Raw genomic sequence first — 14602 nt, 5'->3', positions numbered from 1 at the left:
TACAGTTACAAAATCAAATCTTCAAATGTTCAGTTTGTAAATCCGTTCCTGTTTTTTTCTACGAGCTTCATCAATTTTGTTCTGGTAATTTCACCATGAAGTCTTTTTCATAGATTATCTGATGCCCTGTTTGCGTCAGCAACTATTATCATTATCAGTAATTTCTCTTTTTTTATCGATTTCTCGATGTCGATGTTTTTCTTATCAATAATTCCTCATTTATTCTATCGAAAATTTTTTTTTGGTTCAGTGCATCTCCCATATCAAAATAATAACCTGGAATTTTGTAGGTTTCGTTGCTATTTCTGCCGATGAACATTTTTGGAAACGCTGTGAGAGCCCTACCCCTATAGCGAAATAACTTATCACTTCGGAAGACTATCATGATAGTCGGCCTCTTCTGATTCTGGTTCGCACATGCTTATCGTCAAATCGGCAAATATGCTTTTTAAGCTGCTTCTCCATCACCCCCCATCTCTTAACCTCGATCGCAAATTGGATTTTTCCGATCATTATGCACTCTTCTCGTTGAATGCTCGGATTGTAATCTCGTTTCCTCTTCAGAATTAACCTCTCGATGGGCGATTCATTCTTTTTTATCACCTTTTACGACCCTCGATGTTTTGTCATGAAATTAATTTTGTTTTGAATTAGAATTCGTCTACAGATAGTGTCGAATTTGCATTGTCAAATGAGTAGTTGAGCCAAATTATATTGAGGGGTATTCTGCTGATAGGCACATACATAATATTTCGACAATGGAGGGAATATGATGTTGTGCCTCTTATTCCTCAACATTCAACCCTTCAAATAGGTGGATCAGAGCCAAGAGTTATGAGCAGTAGTGGGCAGAAATATATTTCCAGAAATGATGAAAAAATCTGTAAATTCCTTATTAAAAACCATAAAATCGATTGTATTGAAAAAATAAGTGAAATAAAATAGGAAATGAAGTGTTTTGGCAAGATTCTGGTTAACTGTGTAATTGGGGTGTAAAAGTGGACACCCCTGAGGATCGGAGGGGGCGTAGCTCAGATGGTAGAGCGCTCGCTTAGCATGCGAGAGGTACCGGGATCGATGCCCGGCGCCTCCAGTTTTTTGGGCAAAGAAAATTAACATATAGTATTATATACATTATGTTTTCAAAGGTGAGGCTTTTTTTTGACAGAAGGTAGCACTCATCAAAATAAGTCGTTTCACCAAAAATTGTCTATATAAAATATGCAAGATGGGTGAGATACAACCCCTAGAAGTTCGACAAAATTTCTTTGAATTTCAAGTACGGGACTGTGGAAGGTGACTCCGGCATCGCAAAAACGAAACAAAACAAATGGCTGGACAATGAATGGTTCAGTACCAAGTTCATCGGATTAGATGCATCAGGTCACTTTTGAGAGAATGATAATTGTTGTATCGTGCAATTTAGGGTGAAAAAAATTTTGGAAATCGAGGCAGTTTCTTGAAAGTGCTTATTTTAGTTTTATTGAGACAGTGCTATGATGTTTACTCATTTCATCCTCTTTTCACGAGGATTGTGGGAATGTTCAAACAAGAAGATTGTGATGCCCATTGTGAAAAAATTCGTGAATAATATAGACGAATTTTATCGGTGAGATTTTGAAGTATTATTCTATTTCTTATACTTGTGTCCTAAGTCTCTTCTGTCAGTTGGTATCGAAATGAGCCATTTCATAAAATCGTGTAAGTTACTAAAAAATAATGACAACAATTCGGCAATCCTAAGTTTCCATTTTCATACAACGTAAATATCGAACGATCCAATATCCTAAACGAAACCACATGGTCGAATCGATAAGTTTTTTCCCACTGCTTTGCGATAATTCACCTAACAAACGGTCTAGGGCCGTATTAGGATCTATTTCAGTAATCATTTAAACATTTTTTTCAACTTTGTCATTCTGAAAGTTTCGTATAGGTGATTTATTGTGAAACGCTTCATTTTGACCAGTTCTACCTTCTGTTGAAAAAAAACATCACCTTCAAAATTGAGCGTTTGTGTATTTAAAGTTTAAATGTGATGCTCTGACGTAACCAAAACCAAAATTCTCGATTAATCCGTCTACAAGTGTCACAGATTTCGGCTCCCACTTTCCTTTCCTACATCGGATATGAGTTCAGTCTGTTCTGGCAGCTTGATGTGGGTTTCCCTTTGCGTATCCTCTCGAAACTTTTGAGGATCGCTGCCGAAATAATCCGCTATCAGGTTGACAAGCGTCGCTTCCAGATTGCTTATGAATGCCGAAGGTGACGCAACGAATAAAGGGGAGATGAGCAATTAATGAACCTCATTCTGCGATCTGTCATTCCCCTTTTGGTTTTGCACCTTCCCATTTGTCGTTCCCGATCCCGATCGTTCGGGAACTCAGATTCAGATCCCAATTAGTTATGGATCCTTTGTCGAGCACATATTCATTTTTGTACACTTGATAATCGATATCACTGCCTGTGAGATTAGGCGTGACGTCAACGCAGGGTGTTTCCTGGAAAAATTCGACTTTGCAACATCAGGAATGGGCCATTTTCAAGGTGTTGTTTCTATATTCGAACCATACTCACGCCTCTATAGTTTGGTATTTATTGGGTACTGCTCAATCAGTTGTTCAGAACATTTAATATATAAAAACAAAACTTTGAATTGCTTACTAATGTTTGGAGTGCTCAAAGATACTCTGGTCCCATGTTCAGAACATGGAGGAATGAGGAGACTCATTCAGGTGTTGCTCACTAATGTTTGGAAAGTATCCGAAAAAATTTCAGTCTCATGATCAGAACATTCAATATATACAGTGGTTTTCTGATTTATTTGAGGACCGGAATTTTTCGAAAGGTGGGACTCATTGAGGTCTTGCTCACTGAAGACTGAAGGCCTCCCTTCAGTCAAAAAGATTTCAAAATTTCAGTTTCATGCATATATTGAAAATTTCACACTTCAACACGGGGAAATATTCAATATGACGTTTGGACTACGTCCCTCATGTTCTCTGCTTACCCAAGTTCGTTGGGAATGTTCAGAACATTCAATATTATACGCTTTTTTCCACACGCGAATCAGAGAAATAAATCAATGTGAGTTTGGAATACGTTCATGATTTTCTGATTTAATTAAAAGGCTTGAAATTATTTGAAACTTGTGACTCCTTGAGATTTTGCTCACTGAAGTTTGGAGAGGGACCCAAAGAGATTTCAGCCTCATGTTCAGAACATTCAAAATATAAAAAATTCTGGAATACGTTCATAATTTTCTGATATTCTTCAGGACTCTTGGAGGTCTTGCTTATTTAAATTTGGAGAGGGGTCCAAAGAGATTTCAGTCATGTTTAGAACATTCATTATATACCAAATTTAGGAATACGTTCATAATTTTCTGATATTCTTCAGGACCCATAGAGGTCTTGCTCAGTTAAGTTTGGAGAGGGGCCCAAAGACCAAAAGAGATTTCAGTCTTATTTTTAAAACATTCATCATATACACAATTCAGGACATTCGATATACACGATTCTTCACTCTTCAAAATGGAGAAATTGATCGAATATTCAAAGAGTAGGAAGTAAACATCAATGAGATGTGAATGGAGGGAGTTGTAGTGAAATCAAACGAAATATATAATAATTAATCAACATTTATACGATTATATATATATTCATACTAAATTACATGATATATTACAGATTAATCAAGAGAAGCAAGAGACTTTGCCTAACTTGAGAAGGACAAATTTTCCATATATTGCACATTGAAAAAGAGATCAGAAAATTGTTTAATGGCACTTGCCTCCTCATATCGGTCATAACAGTTTCGACGAATAAACTGGAACTGGTGGGCGCGAAGAAGACGGCAGCAAAAAAGGGCTTATGAAATGGTGAATGTCTCTCTCTCCCCCATAAACCGAATTCTGCGATGGACCTGTCGGTAGGAAATCGGACTCTGCGCTTGTCGAGCCCTCGTGCAGCTTCCTCATGTGCTTCTTGAGGTCGAAGTTACGGCAGAAACCCTTCCCGCACACCCTGCAGGTGAAGGGCTTCTTATCGTTGTGGGTGTGCATGTGAAAAGTGAGGTTATAGATTTGGTGGAAGGCCTTCGAGCATACGGTGCACTTGTAGGCCTTCTCCCCGCTGTGCGTCAGTTTGTGATTCTTGTAGTTGCCCTTTTGGTGGAAACCCTTTCCGCAGTACTCGCACACGAAAGGCTTATAACCCGCGTGTATCCTTGCGTGGGTGTTCAGGGTTGACGATCTGTTGAAAGCCTTTCCGCAGGTGTGGCATTTGTGGGGCTTCTCAGACGTGTGGATTATTTTGTGCCTGCACAAGGTGGACGCCTGCCTGAAGCCCTTACCGCATATTTTGCAGACGAAAGGCCTAGCGCCCGTATGAACCGGCATGTGCCGCGTCAGGTTGTAGTGGGCGTTGAACACTTTACCGCACTCCCCGCACTCGAAACTCTTCTGCTTGGCTTGGGTCGGTGAAGTGTTACTCTTCTGCTCGAACTGACCCCCCGGTCTCTTCATCGACGTCATCTTGGTCATTTGCTGGGCGGTGGGTACTTCTGGAAAAGAGTTCGCAGTTCTAACTTCCGAGCTAGGGTAGACAGATACTGATCCTAACATCAACTGACTGGGGTGGTAATAGACCAGGGGGTATTGCTGGAGGAGTTCTGGCGATCTCAGAACGTTCGGCACGTACTTCTTGAACGCGGACTCCAGAGGGGAGGAGTATGGGACGTGGGCTTGTTTTATTCGCTCGTGGTCCGATGTTTTCTTCATTAGTTTCGTGTCGGGCTCCATGATTTTCGCTATGGAGAAGTTGAGACTCTTGGTCACCGGATTCGGGTTGGTGGATGGCGTGTCTTGCGTTATGGTCGTTGAAACTTCGGAAGCCATGGTGCTGGTTGATCGGTTCTCGAGTGGTAACTGGAAGAAAGAAAAAGGGATATTGAGTGATCTGTATAGCTTATGATAGGTCTGCCTTCTTGAGATTTCAACTGAAATTCATTAATCGAAAAGGATTCCTATTTCACCTTGACAAGGAGTTGAGATTTCGTGATACCATGAAGATGTTTAATTTTCTCATAGTGTGGTTTACTCTATAATTTTGTTGGTTTGAGTTTTTTTCGACTTATTTTGAGTTTTTGTGAGGGTTGAGTGGTATAACTTAGACTAAGCTTTGCCCTGATATTTATTGAAATTCTGGTGAGTTTGAAGGATAAATCATTATTTTCATACATTAATGATAATTATTGTCATAACTATTTCAGTCCTGATGGAGTATCTTCCCGACAACATATGTAGCATCGTCGTATTCGCGAATAAACCAGCTTATTGTCGGAATAATTTGACATTAGACAGGCGAATTGGGGAACATGTCCGAGTGGTGGAAATAGAAGGTAATTAATAAAGCCATTCGTACGAAAGGGGCGTGTAATCCCGTGAAATTGGCAATAGTCCTGCTGCCTGCGTTCCATCCTGATTATTATGGTTTACGGTGGTTGCAGGAACCATAATCGACGCTTCACGACGAACAGGATCGGACTAGCATCTCCGTTTAACAAATTCAGATCGCAGATAGTGCGCATCTTTCGAGCAGGAATTTTAAGAAGTTATTCAGCTCAAATTTATTCATGAACACATTCGTATATACTTTTAGTACTTAAATTTTTGGGAATTAAACACCGAAAGACATCGCTCCCTGGTTCCATGCACTGTGGCCCTGAAGAAAATGAAAGACCTAGACCCGAAGGTGTATGTGGACTTGGGAAAGAACAATACAGCACAGCTTTCCACCTGTGGAAGTTTATTGAGACATCTTACAAACCTAGAATCATCAAAAAGCTCCTCTATCTAGCATGAGCTAACTTAGGTTTATTGTGGAACTGCTGACGAGGCACAAATACCTTTTGTTGGCCTGTCAATAGATGGAATTTGCTATTTCTGTAGATCGGGAAAGAAAATGTGATGTCCAAAACTGTCCAGCCTATTATTATAATTTTTGTTGGGGTCGGTTAGACTTCCAGAACTGCGACAAATTTGATATATTGTTCTTGAAGCCTCATAATTATAGCAATCACTGCGATCACTTCTTCAAGATCAAGAAGTGCCTTGAGCAAATTACCAGCCATACTAGGTGAGCCAATCCTAGATGCAGACATTGGGCATCGAATAGCCCTAAGGATCTAGTCAAATTTGTCAACACCATAGATTATCTCCTGAAGAGTTATTGTGGAGGGTCTCAGAAAAAAGATGGAAATGGTGGTGTTTTTGAGAGGCCGTATCGTAGCCGATATTAACCGGATGTATTCCATCCCTTCATCCAAGGATGAAGCGATATTGAGACGTGTTAACAGGCCATTCCGTTCCTGAAAATCCATCCAAGGGTCCCGACAATGCCATCGCCAGATCGCGCCACCAACAGATATCTCTCCAGATCAGCAGTTAATTGACCGTGATTAACTCCCCGCAACCCTCCGCGCCGCCCTTACCAGACCTCCTTCCGGGTGTTGAGCGCCCGACCCCGGCAATAACCATTGTCAGTTATTGCTGCAATCGGGGAAGGGAAGGTTTAAATCGGTTTTCACTTAGGATCAACACATCATTTCCATGTTTATACGTTTGTAATCGCCTTAGCGTTGGGGGTGAGCGCGGCGGTTGACACTGACAATTTCAATTTCTTCGAGGGGTCATGCGACGCCCGCGAGTGGTTTGTCAATTCGTCGCTTTAATTATGCGCCGTTGGGACAAAGGACAGAGCGCGGCGTTGGTAGATTGCTTTTTTTCGACGGATCGAGGAACTCGATTCTAGCGTCCGATCTTGATGGATGTTCTGAGCTCGCTTTTTGAGCGAAAGTCTGTAATTTTCTAACTTTGAGCCGAAAAGGGTCTCAAACTGTTGTTTGTTGTCAAATTTCTATCCTTCTCCAAATACTCCACCTTTCGAAAGGAAGAGAGCTATGTATTCGATTTTTTCTCAGTAGGTTTAGAATCCGAATGCGCCAGTTGAGTTCGTTTATGGGTTAAATCTGCCCAAAGGTTTGCGAGTTATGGGCATCTGAACATTTTCCTCGATATTTGAAAAAATAACGATTCATTCAGATTGAAACTCAGTAAGTCCTCTGAAGAACTATCTCAGGAGCTAGTAGAGCTTCTCGATTCTAGATTTAATATGGGGGGTGGGTGCCACTTTAAGATCTTTTGCGCTGTTTTCGCCGATATGTCATCTACAGCTCGTCTTCTAGGTCCAGAGTTCTTATGAACTCCGGTATCTGGAATGCCTTCATCTCCTCGCTCCTGCAAGGCTTCTGAGGCAAATTCTTGCTAAGATCCACCTACTTCTTGGAACTCGCAATGTTGAAGTTCCCCAGGAACATTTTGGAGTGATCCAGTCTTGGCAGATTCACCCAGAGTAATTCTCTTTCGGTTTTTTCTTTCTCCTGAAACACTTTCTTGTAGGTAGGTACATTTTTCTGTAACACAGAAAGGATTCGTACCAATGAAAGGAGTTTGTTATCCTTTCCTGGCAAGTATATTGGTCTCTTCCTTTCCTTTGATTCCCGAGTGGCCAGAAAGCCAGGTTAAACAGAGCTTGTTATTATTGACTAGTCGTTGAGTTTCCTTCGTCTTGGAATAGATGACGTGCGAGCTCGTTGCTTTGATTGTAGTGTTTCTTTCGAGGATTTTGGTTCCATACCAAATCTTCTTTTCTGTTTAGCATCGTAGTGAATGTTTTTTCTTTATCGTCTCTTAGTCAAATAGGCCCAGGCTCTCTGGTTCCTAATTCTCCTACCTAGTACTGCTTACAGACTCATATTCAGTGTGAGTCTTTGACCCGTACAAATATTTTAACAGTAAATTCTTGAGGTCAGAAGAAACACCTTTTTCCTATACCATTTTTTTCGAATCGGCTCGGTTTAAATGATACAGGCTGTTGAAAAACCATGAAACAAATTTATTTTTAGTTCTATCTCACAAACGGTTTTATCGAATGAAATGTATTTCGGAATATAGTTTTTCATTTATTTGATTAATCTTCTTCGAACACAAGATATCAGCCACGTCTTCCAGTTTTCTCATTATGACCATTATGTACCATAAAAATACCAAAACTTTAAAGAACTCAACTATTGAAACTAAGTTGGACGCTATCTAATGAATACTTGAACGTCTTGTAAAATAAAAGTATTTCTCATATTTTCTAGTATAATGCGCCGTTTTCTAGTAATCTTTTTATCAGGGCCGAATCAGAAAAATTGGTACATATAAAAAAAATTGTTTCTTTTGACCTCAAAAATCTACTATTAACATACATATTCGTACGAGTCAAAGACTCATAATAAAAGATAGTAAAAATAAGATACAAATAAAATAAAAAACAATAAAATACGTGAAATTCACAGCATCTGTTAACATTGGATAAGTTTGACTGTATTTCCGTCATATTCGTCGATTTCTCGAGATGTCAAAGCTGTTAAGCTTGTTCCCGACAAAAGTTATTTTTTTCTTCTATTGAATAGAAATAGCAGAATCCGTTCCGACGCTATCGCCATGAAATAATAGGGCGTGATTGTGGGTGTCTTGGTGCGATATAACAAGCGTCGCGCAACAACAAACGAGGCACATCTGCAGTCGTCTTCCTGTAAGGACCTTTTCCGTTTACATTGTTCGGTACGACACGCGCCTCAACAATATCACTGATATACGATATCTTTTTCATAGAATTAACTTCCTTCAGATGTACTCGCGACGGTTATTAGCATCTGCAGCAAGACGTTCGCAACCCATTTTTTTATGCTTGTACGACCTTTATGATATTCTTGAAGGAAGGAATTGAAAATCGCGCTCGAAATTTACCGGAAGGACTTACTGTAACATTGGTGTTAAGTTCAAATAAAAAAAGTAATTCATTATTAATTATTATTATCAATTTTGAACCTTAGGCTGATATAAGGTTTGATTTCATTTTCTTTTACCATAAGTGAAACTTATGTGGAAAAATCAATTGATTTTCTGATCATACTGTAGAACTGATGATACCAATTGAAAAATATCGAGTGTTAATTAGAAATTCGAATCGGAATGAATGCCCGATTTTGGGGTGGAAGGCGTCAGGGAAACTTGGTTTTTCCTCATCCCCACCCATAATCTGCCTGCATCAGATGCGTACACCACTTCAGAAAATCAATTGAAACGAAAGTATATATCCCCGAAGAGACCGAAATGAGTTATAATTCAAGAGCGCCACATCGGTACCCCGATGTTTAACTATCTTGATTGGGAAGTCGTTATCCAATGAATGAAAGCTTATAAGGATATTTCCTCTTGAGGCTGTCCTGTGAATAAAATGATTTCGGCATCTTGAACGAATTGGAAATCCGGTAGGTAAATTTCGCCATAGCTTTTGCCTGGAATGAGTCGAATTGGTATAGCTGAAATCGAGGAGAACCTGTATCATTTTCCGACTGCCCTTGTACAGCAAACCTCTGAGTACTCTGTTTTTCAACTCGCAGAACTGCATTTAGATCATTTTTTCTCAACGCAGCTTCGAAATAGAGCAAGAAAAAATGAAAAACGTCCGTCAGGTCTCTAAGAATCAACAGAAGGAATATTTCGTAGGCCATCAAGGATTTTCCATAGTAAATACAAGGGATAATTCGATGAAACTTCGTATGAAAACCTATTGCCATAGAATTTTTAAAAACATTCCAGGGTTTTGGTATTTTTATGCACGATTTCAGAAATGTTGAATTCTAGGGCAACTGGCCTTTACTCCAATGAAATTTTGAGTTGCTGTTCAATACGCAACATAATGACAGCTTTAATTCTGCCAAATATATTTGAATATTTTGTTTTGAGATTCCTACGTAAAATTCAAACACCTCATATGCTCTTTCGTTGGGACAATTCAGAAAAAATTAATAAAATAAAAATATTACAAAAAATTCGAGGACAGTGTTGAGTATATTTTCCTGAAACTCTTTCTCCCCAACATCTGAGAAACAAAGAATAAAACTAAAAAGCGTTGTATTGATAAATTTATCAGCAAAGAATTCATACAATTTTTTTTTTAAATAATTTATATTGTTTCGATATTATCCGTCAAACAACATAAAAAATATGCTTTTGACAAATAGTGAATAAATTAGCAGGAGCAATTTCTTCATTTATTTTTCAGATATTGGGGGGTAAAACTGTAACATTATACTCGAATTATTTGAGTTACTTTTTACTGTAGCCTTCCATAACCAACCCCAACTATATTTATAAGTAAAATTATGTGAATTTGAATGCTAAGTAGATTCCATTTGGACGAAACCATTTTTGAGCGCCAAAAGTGCGAAATTGATAAATTTATCAGCAAAGAATTCATACATTTTTTTTTAAATAATTTATATTGTTTCGATATTATCCGTCAGACAACATAAAAAAAAGTGCTTTTGAGAAATAGTGAATAAATCAACAGGAGAAATTTCTTCATTTATTTTCCAGATATTGGGGGGTAAAACTATAACATTATACTCGGATTATTTGGGTTACTTTCTACTGTAGCCTTCCATAACCAACCCCAACTAGATTTATAAGTAAAATTCTGTGAATTTGAATGCTAAATAGATTTCATTTGGACGAAACCATTTTTGGGCGCCAAAAGTGCGAATCGCAGCAGCACAAAGGGCCCAGACGCAGAAGAGTCCCCGGGGCCAGCTTGAATAAATTCAATTTTCGCGAAAGCTGAAAAAAAAAGCGGAAACGGCAAGAGGGAGTTCGCGATCGAAAACAACGGCGGTATTTACAGAGCAATAATCACGACATATGTCAGAAAATCGGAGTAAACCGCAGGGGAGAAATCCTGCGGCTGTGCTCGCATCTACACAATGAATAATTGTGAGCTCGAAATTATAGTGGTTGGCAGAAAGGCCGTTCTGGCACTGCGTTAAGTACACGACTTACGGGCTGTCAACGTTTTCCAGCCCGCCCCCCATTGTTCCGGAACCGGAAAGAATCAAAGAATGCCCAGAAACAAGGACTAACCCCTCGGCTCGGTCCTATTTCTCTCCCCGCTTCTGCCACTTTATTTCAGAAACCCTGCCGTCGTCGCAGACCCGTTTCTCTGATTATCCTGGGATCTGCGATCATTAAAATGCATTACTTCAAATGTACATGCTGCCTCTAATTGAAACGTTCATGGCTGCCCCTTGTACAGGCTGGCCCTTTTTCGTAGACTTAAAAAAAGACTTCTTTTTTAAATTTTGATATATTTTTAGAAAGCTCTCGGTCAGCAGAGACAAACTATGGCGGCTGAAGCAAATCCATTTAGATTTATTATATGAGAGCTGGATGTAATTATTTTTTTCCATTCATTTTATTAATTATCATAAAACATTGCCATCTGATGTACGTGTATACCAAATTTAAGTTCAATACAATTCTGGCGAGTGGTTGAAAATGAAACATTTTGAACGAACAGTGACGAACAGAGTAATTTATCATTTATTAAAAGCAGGGCCTTTTTTGGTCGAGTGAAGAACTGATAAAAGTTTTTTATTGATTTCATTGTGTGATTTTCACAGAACTTAATTTACATAATTAACTGAATAACTTTCACAGCATTTATTCTGTTTTGGTATCAAAATTATATTTTTCGATACAAAAACTACTCTAATTAAAACTTCAACTCAGCAAATCAAACTTCTAGTCATTAAAATGTAAATGAGTTTTTTGCTCTTCACTCTGCTTTTTTTGTGTGCAAACTTTTGCTATATCAACCTATGCCAAAAAACTTTAATCCAACAAGATATAATTTAAACTAAAACTTATTGATCTCACACTGTTTAAAATGCCTTTCAAATCATTCTTCTGTTTTCAAAACAAAAACAAAATTCACTTCACCAATATGTACCTGAATGTGAAACAAAAATTTTAGGTAGGTACATGGCGTTCAGATTTTTGGATTCTTTGAGCCAACGCAAAAATAAAAGTTTATCTACGCGTCTTCTTGTCTTGTATTGATCAACTGCTAACTAAAAAGAGTGAAATTTTTTAGCTATTGAAAATATTTATAATTAAACTAAAAGTGCAATCACCTGATATTCACTAGGAGTTATTTAACCACTACACATATTTCTCTATAATAATAGATTTTCATATCGGTCACATCAATTCAACGATCCATTTAAAACTATTTTTGTTTTATAATTTGCTGCCCCTAAGACCTTTCCACCCCTAAGCCAAGGCGTTAGGCCTAGTGGCTAATATGCTATTGAATTTAATCCTTTAAACAATATAGTCGGTATTGAATTGATGAGCATTTTGTGAAAATCCGTAATCAAAGAACGAAATGACCTTATTTTCAATAAAGCTGACTTATTTACCTCTACATCTGATGCTCCTCCAGGTGATATTGTATACAGTGTATAGGATCAACTAAAATATTCCAATTACACAATTTAGCAGTAAAAACTTAACTGTTTTAGCTTATTTCTCATTCGCCTTTCGATTTATTTCCACAAAACCAAAGCGTATGAAATATCGGAATATTCGAGCCACCTATGAACTTTCGCTCTGTTATTTTCCTGTTGCCATGAATATTTTCTCGGCACATATATTGTGATTCCGATTTGAATGACTTGAGTGGCTGCGGAAATCGTGCATGAGGAAGATGTTTTGTATGGGGTGTGCAGCGGGTTGACATAAGAGCCGGTTTCGCGCAAAATTGTACCAGGAAGCTGTCTGAGGCTCTATACAAAATGCGTTTCACCCCCTTGCGAATTGTGAAAGGTCGAAAAGGGTAAAAAAAAAGAAAAATTGCAGCGTGATGAACTTTTGTTGTTTCTGATATTTGGCCTGAGTGTTTTATTGTTGTAGCGCAAGCAATCGATATACTTTGCTCGGGTTATACCGACTGTTTGTTCGGCAAAAATACATTCAGGATGTTTTAACTGAACCATAACAACCTTCATGACTGTTGAGCAACCAGAAACGAAGATTATCATTCTGCCTAACTGAAACCATTTGGTTTTGAAGAAGAAATTCTGTTCATCCGTCTGTGACTTCCGAAAGAAAGAAGCTAGGCTAGGGACTTCAGAAAATTCAGAGACTCTAAACTCTACTAACGACTGCGCCCTTACAGTATTATTAGTGCCTTCATCCAAAATCTGGAGGAAAATGAAATAATATAAAAATCAGGGCGAAGCCCAGCCTGGGTTTATTCCATTTAACCCCTAAAAAAATACAAAAAATCGTAATGAAAAGCTTTGATGAAGCATTGGTGGTTCTATGAATTTCAACATTTTTTTTCGTTTCTTCTCTGTTCTGCCAATATTCATACCATGATTTATTGAGACCTTCCGGTGAAAGGTCGGGGTTGAAAAATATGCTTCCTAACTACAAATTGGCCGTTTCCCAAACTAGCAAGGCTGATTCTACAACAGATGGAGTCGCTAGCTTTTCGCTGGAGGGGACGTAGAGCGAGAGCGCCGGTGAGCATCGCTAGGGGTGGTGGAGGCGGCGAGGGAGGCTAAGGGGATGGTGTCTGCCCCCAGAGACCCGGCGACGGCAGTCGCCGTTCCACGGCACGCCTCTCAGGCGCGGCTGTAATTATCTATGGCAAATATTTGCCCTGCATTTACCTTTTAACCATCCGAATCGGCTTTACCGAGAGCGATCGTGTACGTTACCCGGTACTCCCGGCTGGATCTCTCCCAGTTGCTGCCGCAAAGAACAGGAGAGGATCCAGGAACGAGCAATAGACACTTCACACGACATGGCCGTTTGTTTCTTACGAGCTACGCGGGTAGTAGCCATTTTGCCAGTCGCAAATCATCACTCCTGGCTTCTTTCAAAAGGAAATTTTCTTGGTCGGTTATACTGGCCATTTTTTCCACCCCTGCTCATTGTAGTCCTCATAAAACTCGAGTGAACTGAGTTTCGGTGCGAACTGTTTCAGTTCCACCTACCTATAGCCATTTTCATCTGATAATTCTGAGTACAGAACTGGGTTTACTTGATACATAATTCAGCCGTTTGTTTCATCGGATTGAGTGAAAGAGTTATGGAGAGTTTATCTGCCTTGCCGATTCCACTCGTAAAAAAATCAGTAGGCGCTCAAAAATTTCGTTCTGACGTATGTTAACAGAAATTCGTTGATGAATCATGTGAAACTGTTTTCCCATATAAATTACTCATAATTCTGGCTTTGCTTCACATAAACTGAGTGATTTGAGAAGTGGGAACAACACTTTTTCGATTTTGTCGAGCGAGCTGTGGCACATCTATCGATATAAAGATGAGCAGGCACTCAATAAAACCCGCTCCCCACATAGATTACTCATAATTTGTTTTATTGAAATTGAGTGATGAGCACAAGACTAGGAATTGTTCTTGCTCGTCGAGTACGTTATATCTCAACTTGCTCAATAAAAAGATCAGTGAACTCTCAATGAACTCGCTTCTCACATGAAACGCTCATAATTCTGACGCTCGTTTCAAATCGAGTGATGAGCAAAGAAGTGATTAAGAGTCGTTCTTATTCACTGAGTAAGTTATAGCGCAATTCACACGATAAAAATCAGTGGACGTCGGATTATTAATGAAAAACCCTCC

At 39.0% G+C, this 14602-nt stretch overlaps 1 protein-coding gene and 1 non-coding gene across 2 annotated transcripts; one reads left to right on the top strand and one right to left on the bottom strand.

The window, feature by feature from the left end:
- The first annotated feature begins 1020 nt into the window (after window positions 1-1020).
- On the top strand, window positions 1021-1093 carry Trnaa-agc. Its single transcript has one exon. It is a non-coding gene; the product is annotated as a tRNA-Ala (tRNA).
- A 2661-nt stretch (window positions 1094-3754) lies between these two features.
- LOC123321347 (fez family zinc finger protein erm-like) lies at window positions 3755-4928 on the bottom strand. The gene has a single exon (XM_044908845.1). It carries the CDS (start codon window positions 4895-4897, stop codon window positions 3806-3808), a length of 1092 nt encoding a protein of 363 aa, XP_044764780.1. The 5' UTR covers window positions 4898-4928; the 3' UTR covers window positions 3755-3805.
- Between the last annotated feature and the right edge of the window lie 9674 nt (window positions 4929-14602).

The sequence above is a fragment of the Coccinella septempunctata genome, chromosome X, assembly GCF_907165205.1.
Source record: "Coccinella septempunctata chromosome X, icCocSept1.1, whole genome shotgun sequence".
Classification (NCBI taxonomy): domain Eukaryota; kingdom Metazoa; phylum Arthropoda; class Insecta; order Coleoptera; family Coccinellidae; genus Coccinella; species Coccinella septempunctata.
Note: the sequence above shows the minus strand (reverse complement) of the source record. Positions and strands in the feature narration are given on the sequence as shown.

Excerpts from the sequence above, each read along its gene's own strand:
- LOC123321347 (XM_044908845.1), bottom strand. The coding sequence starts at position 4,897 with ATGGCTTCCGAAGTTTCAACGACCATAACGCAAGACACGCCATCCACC.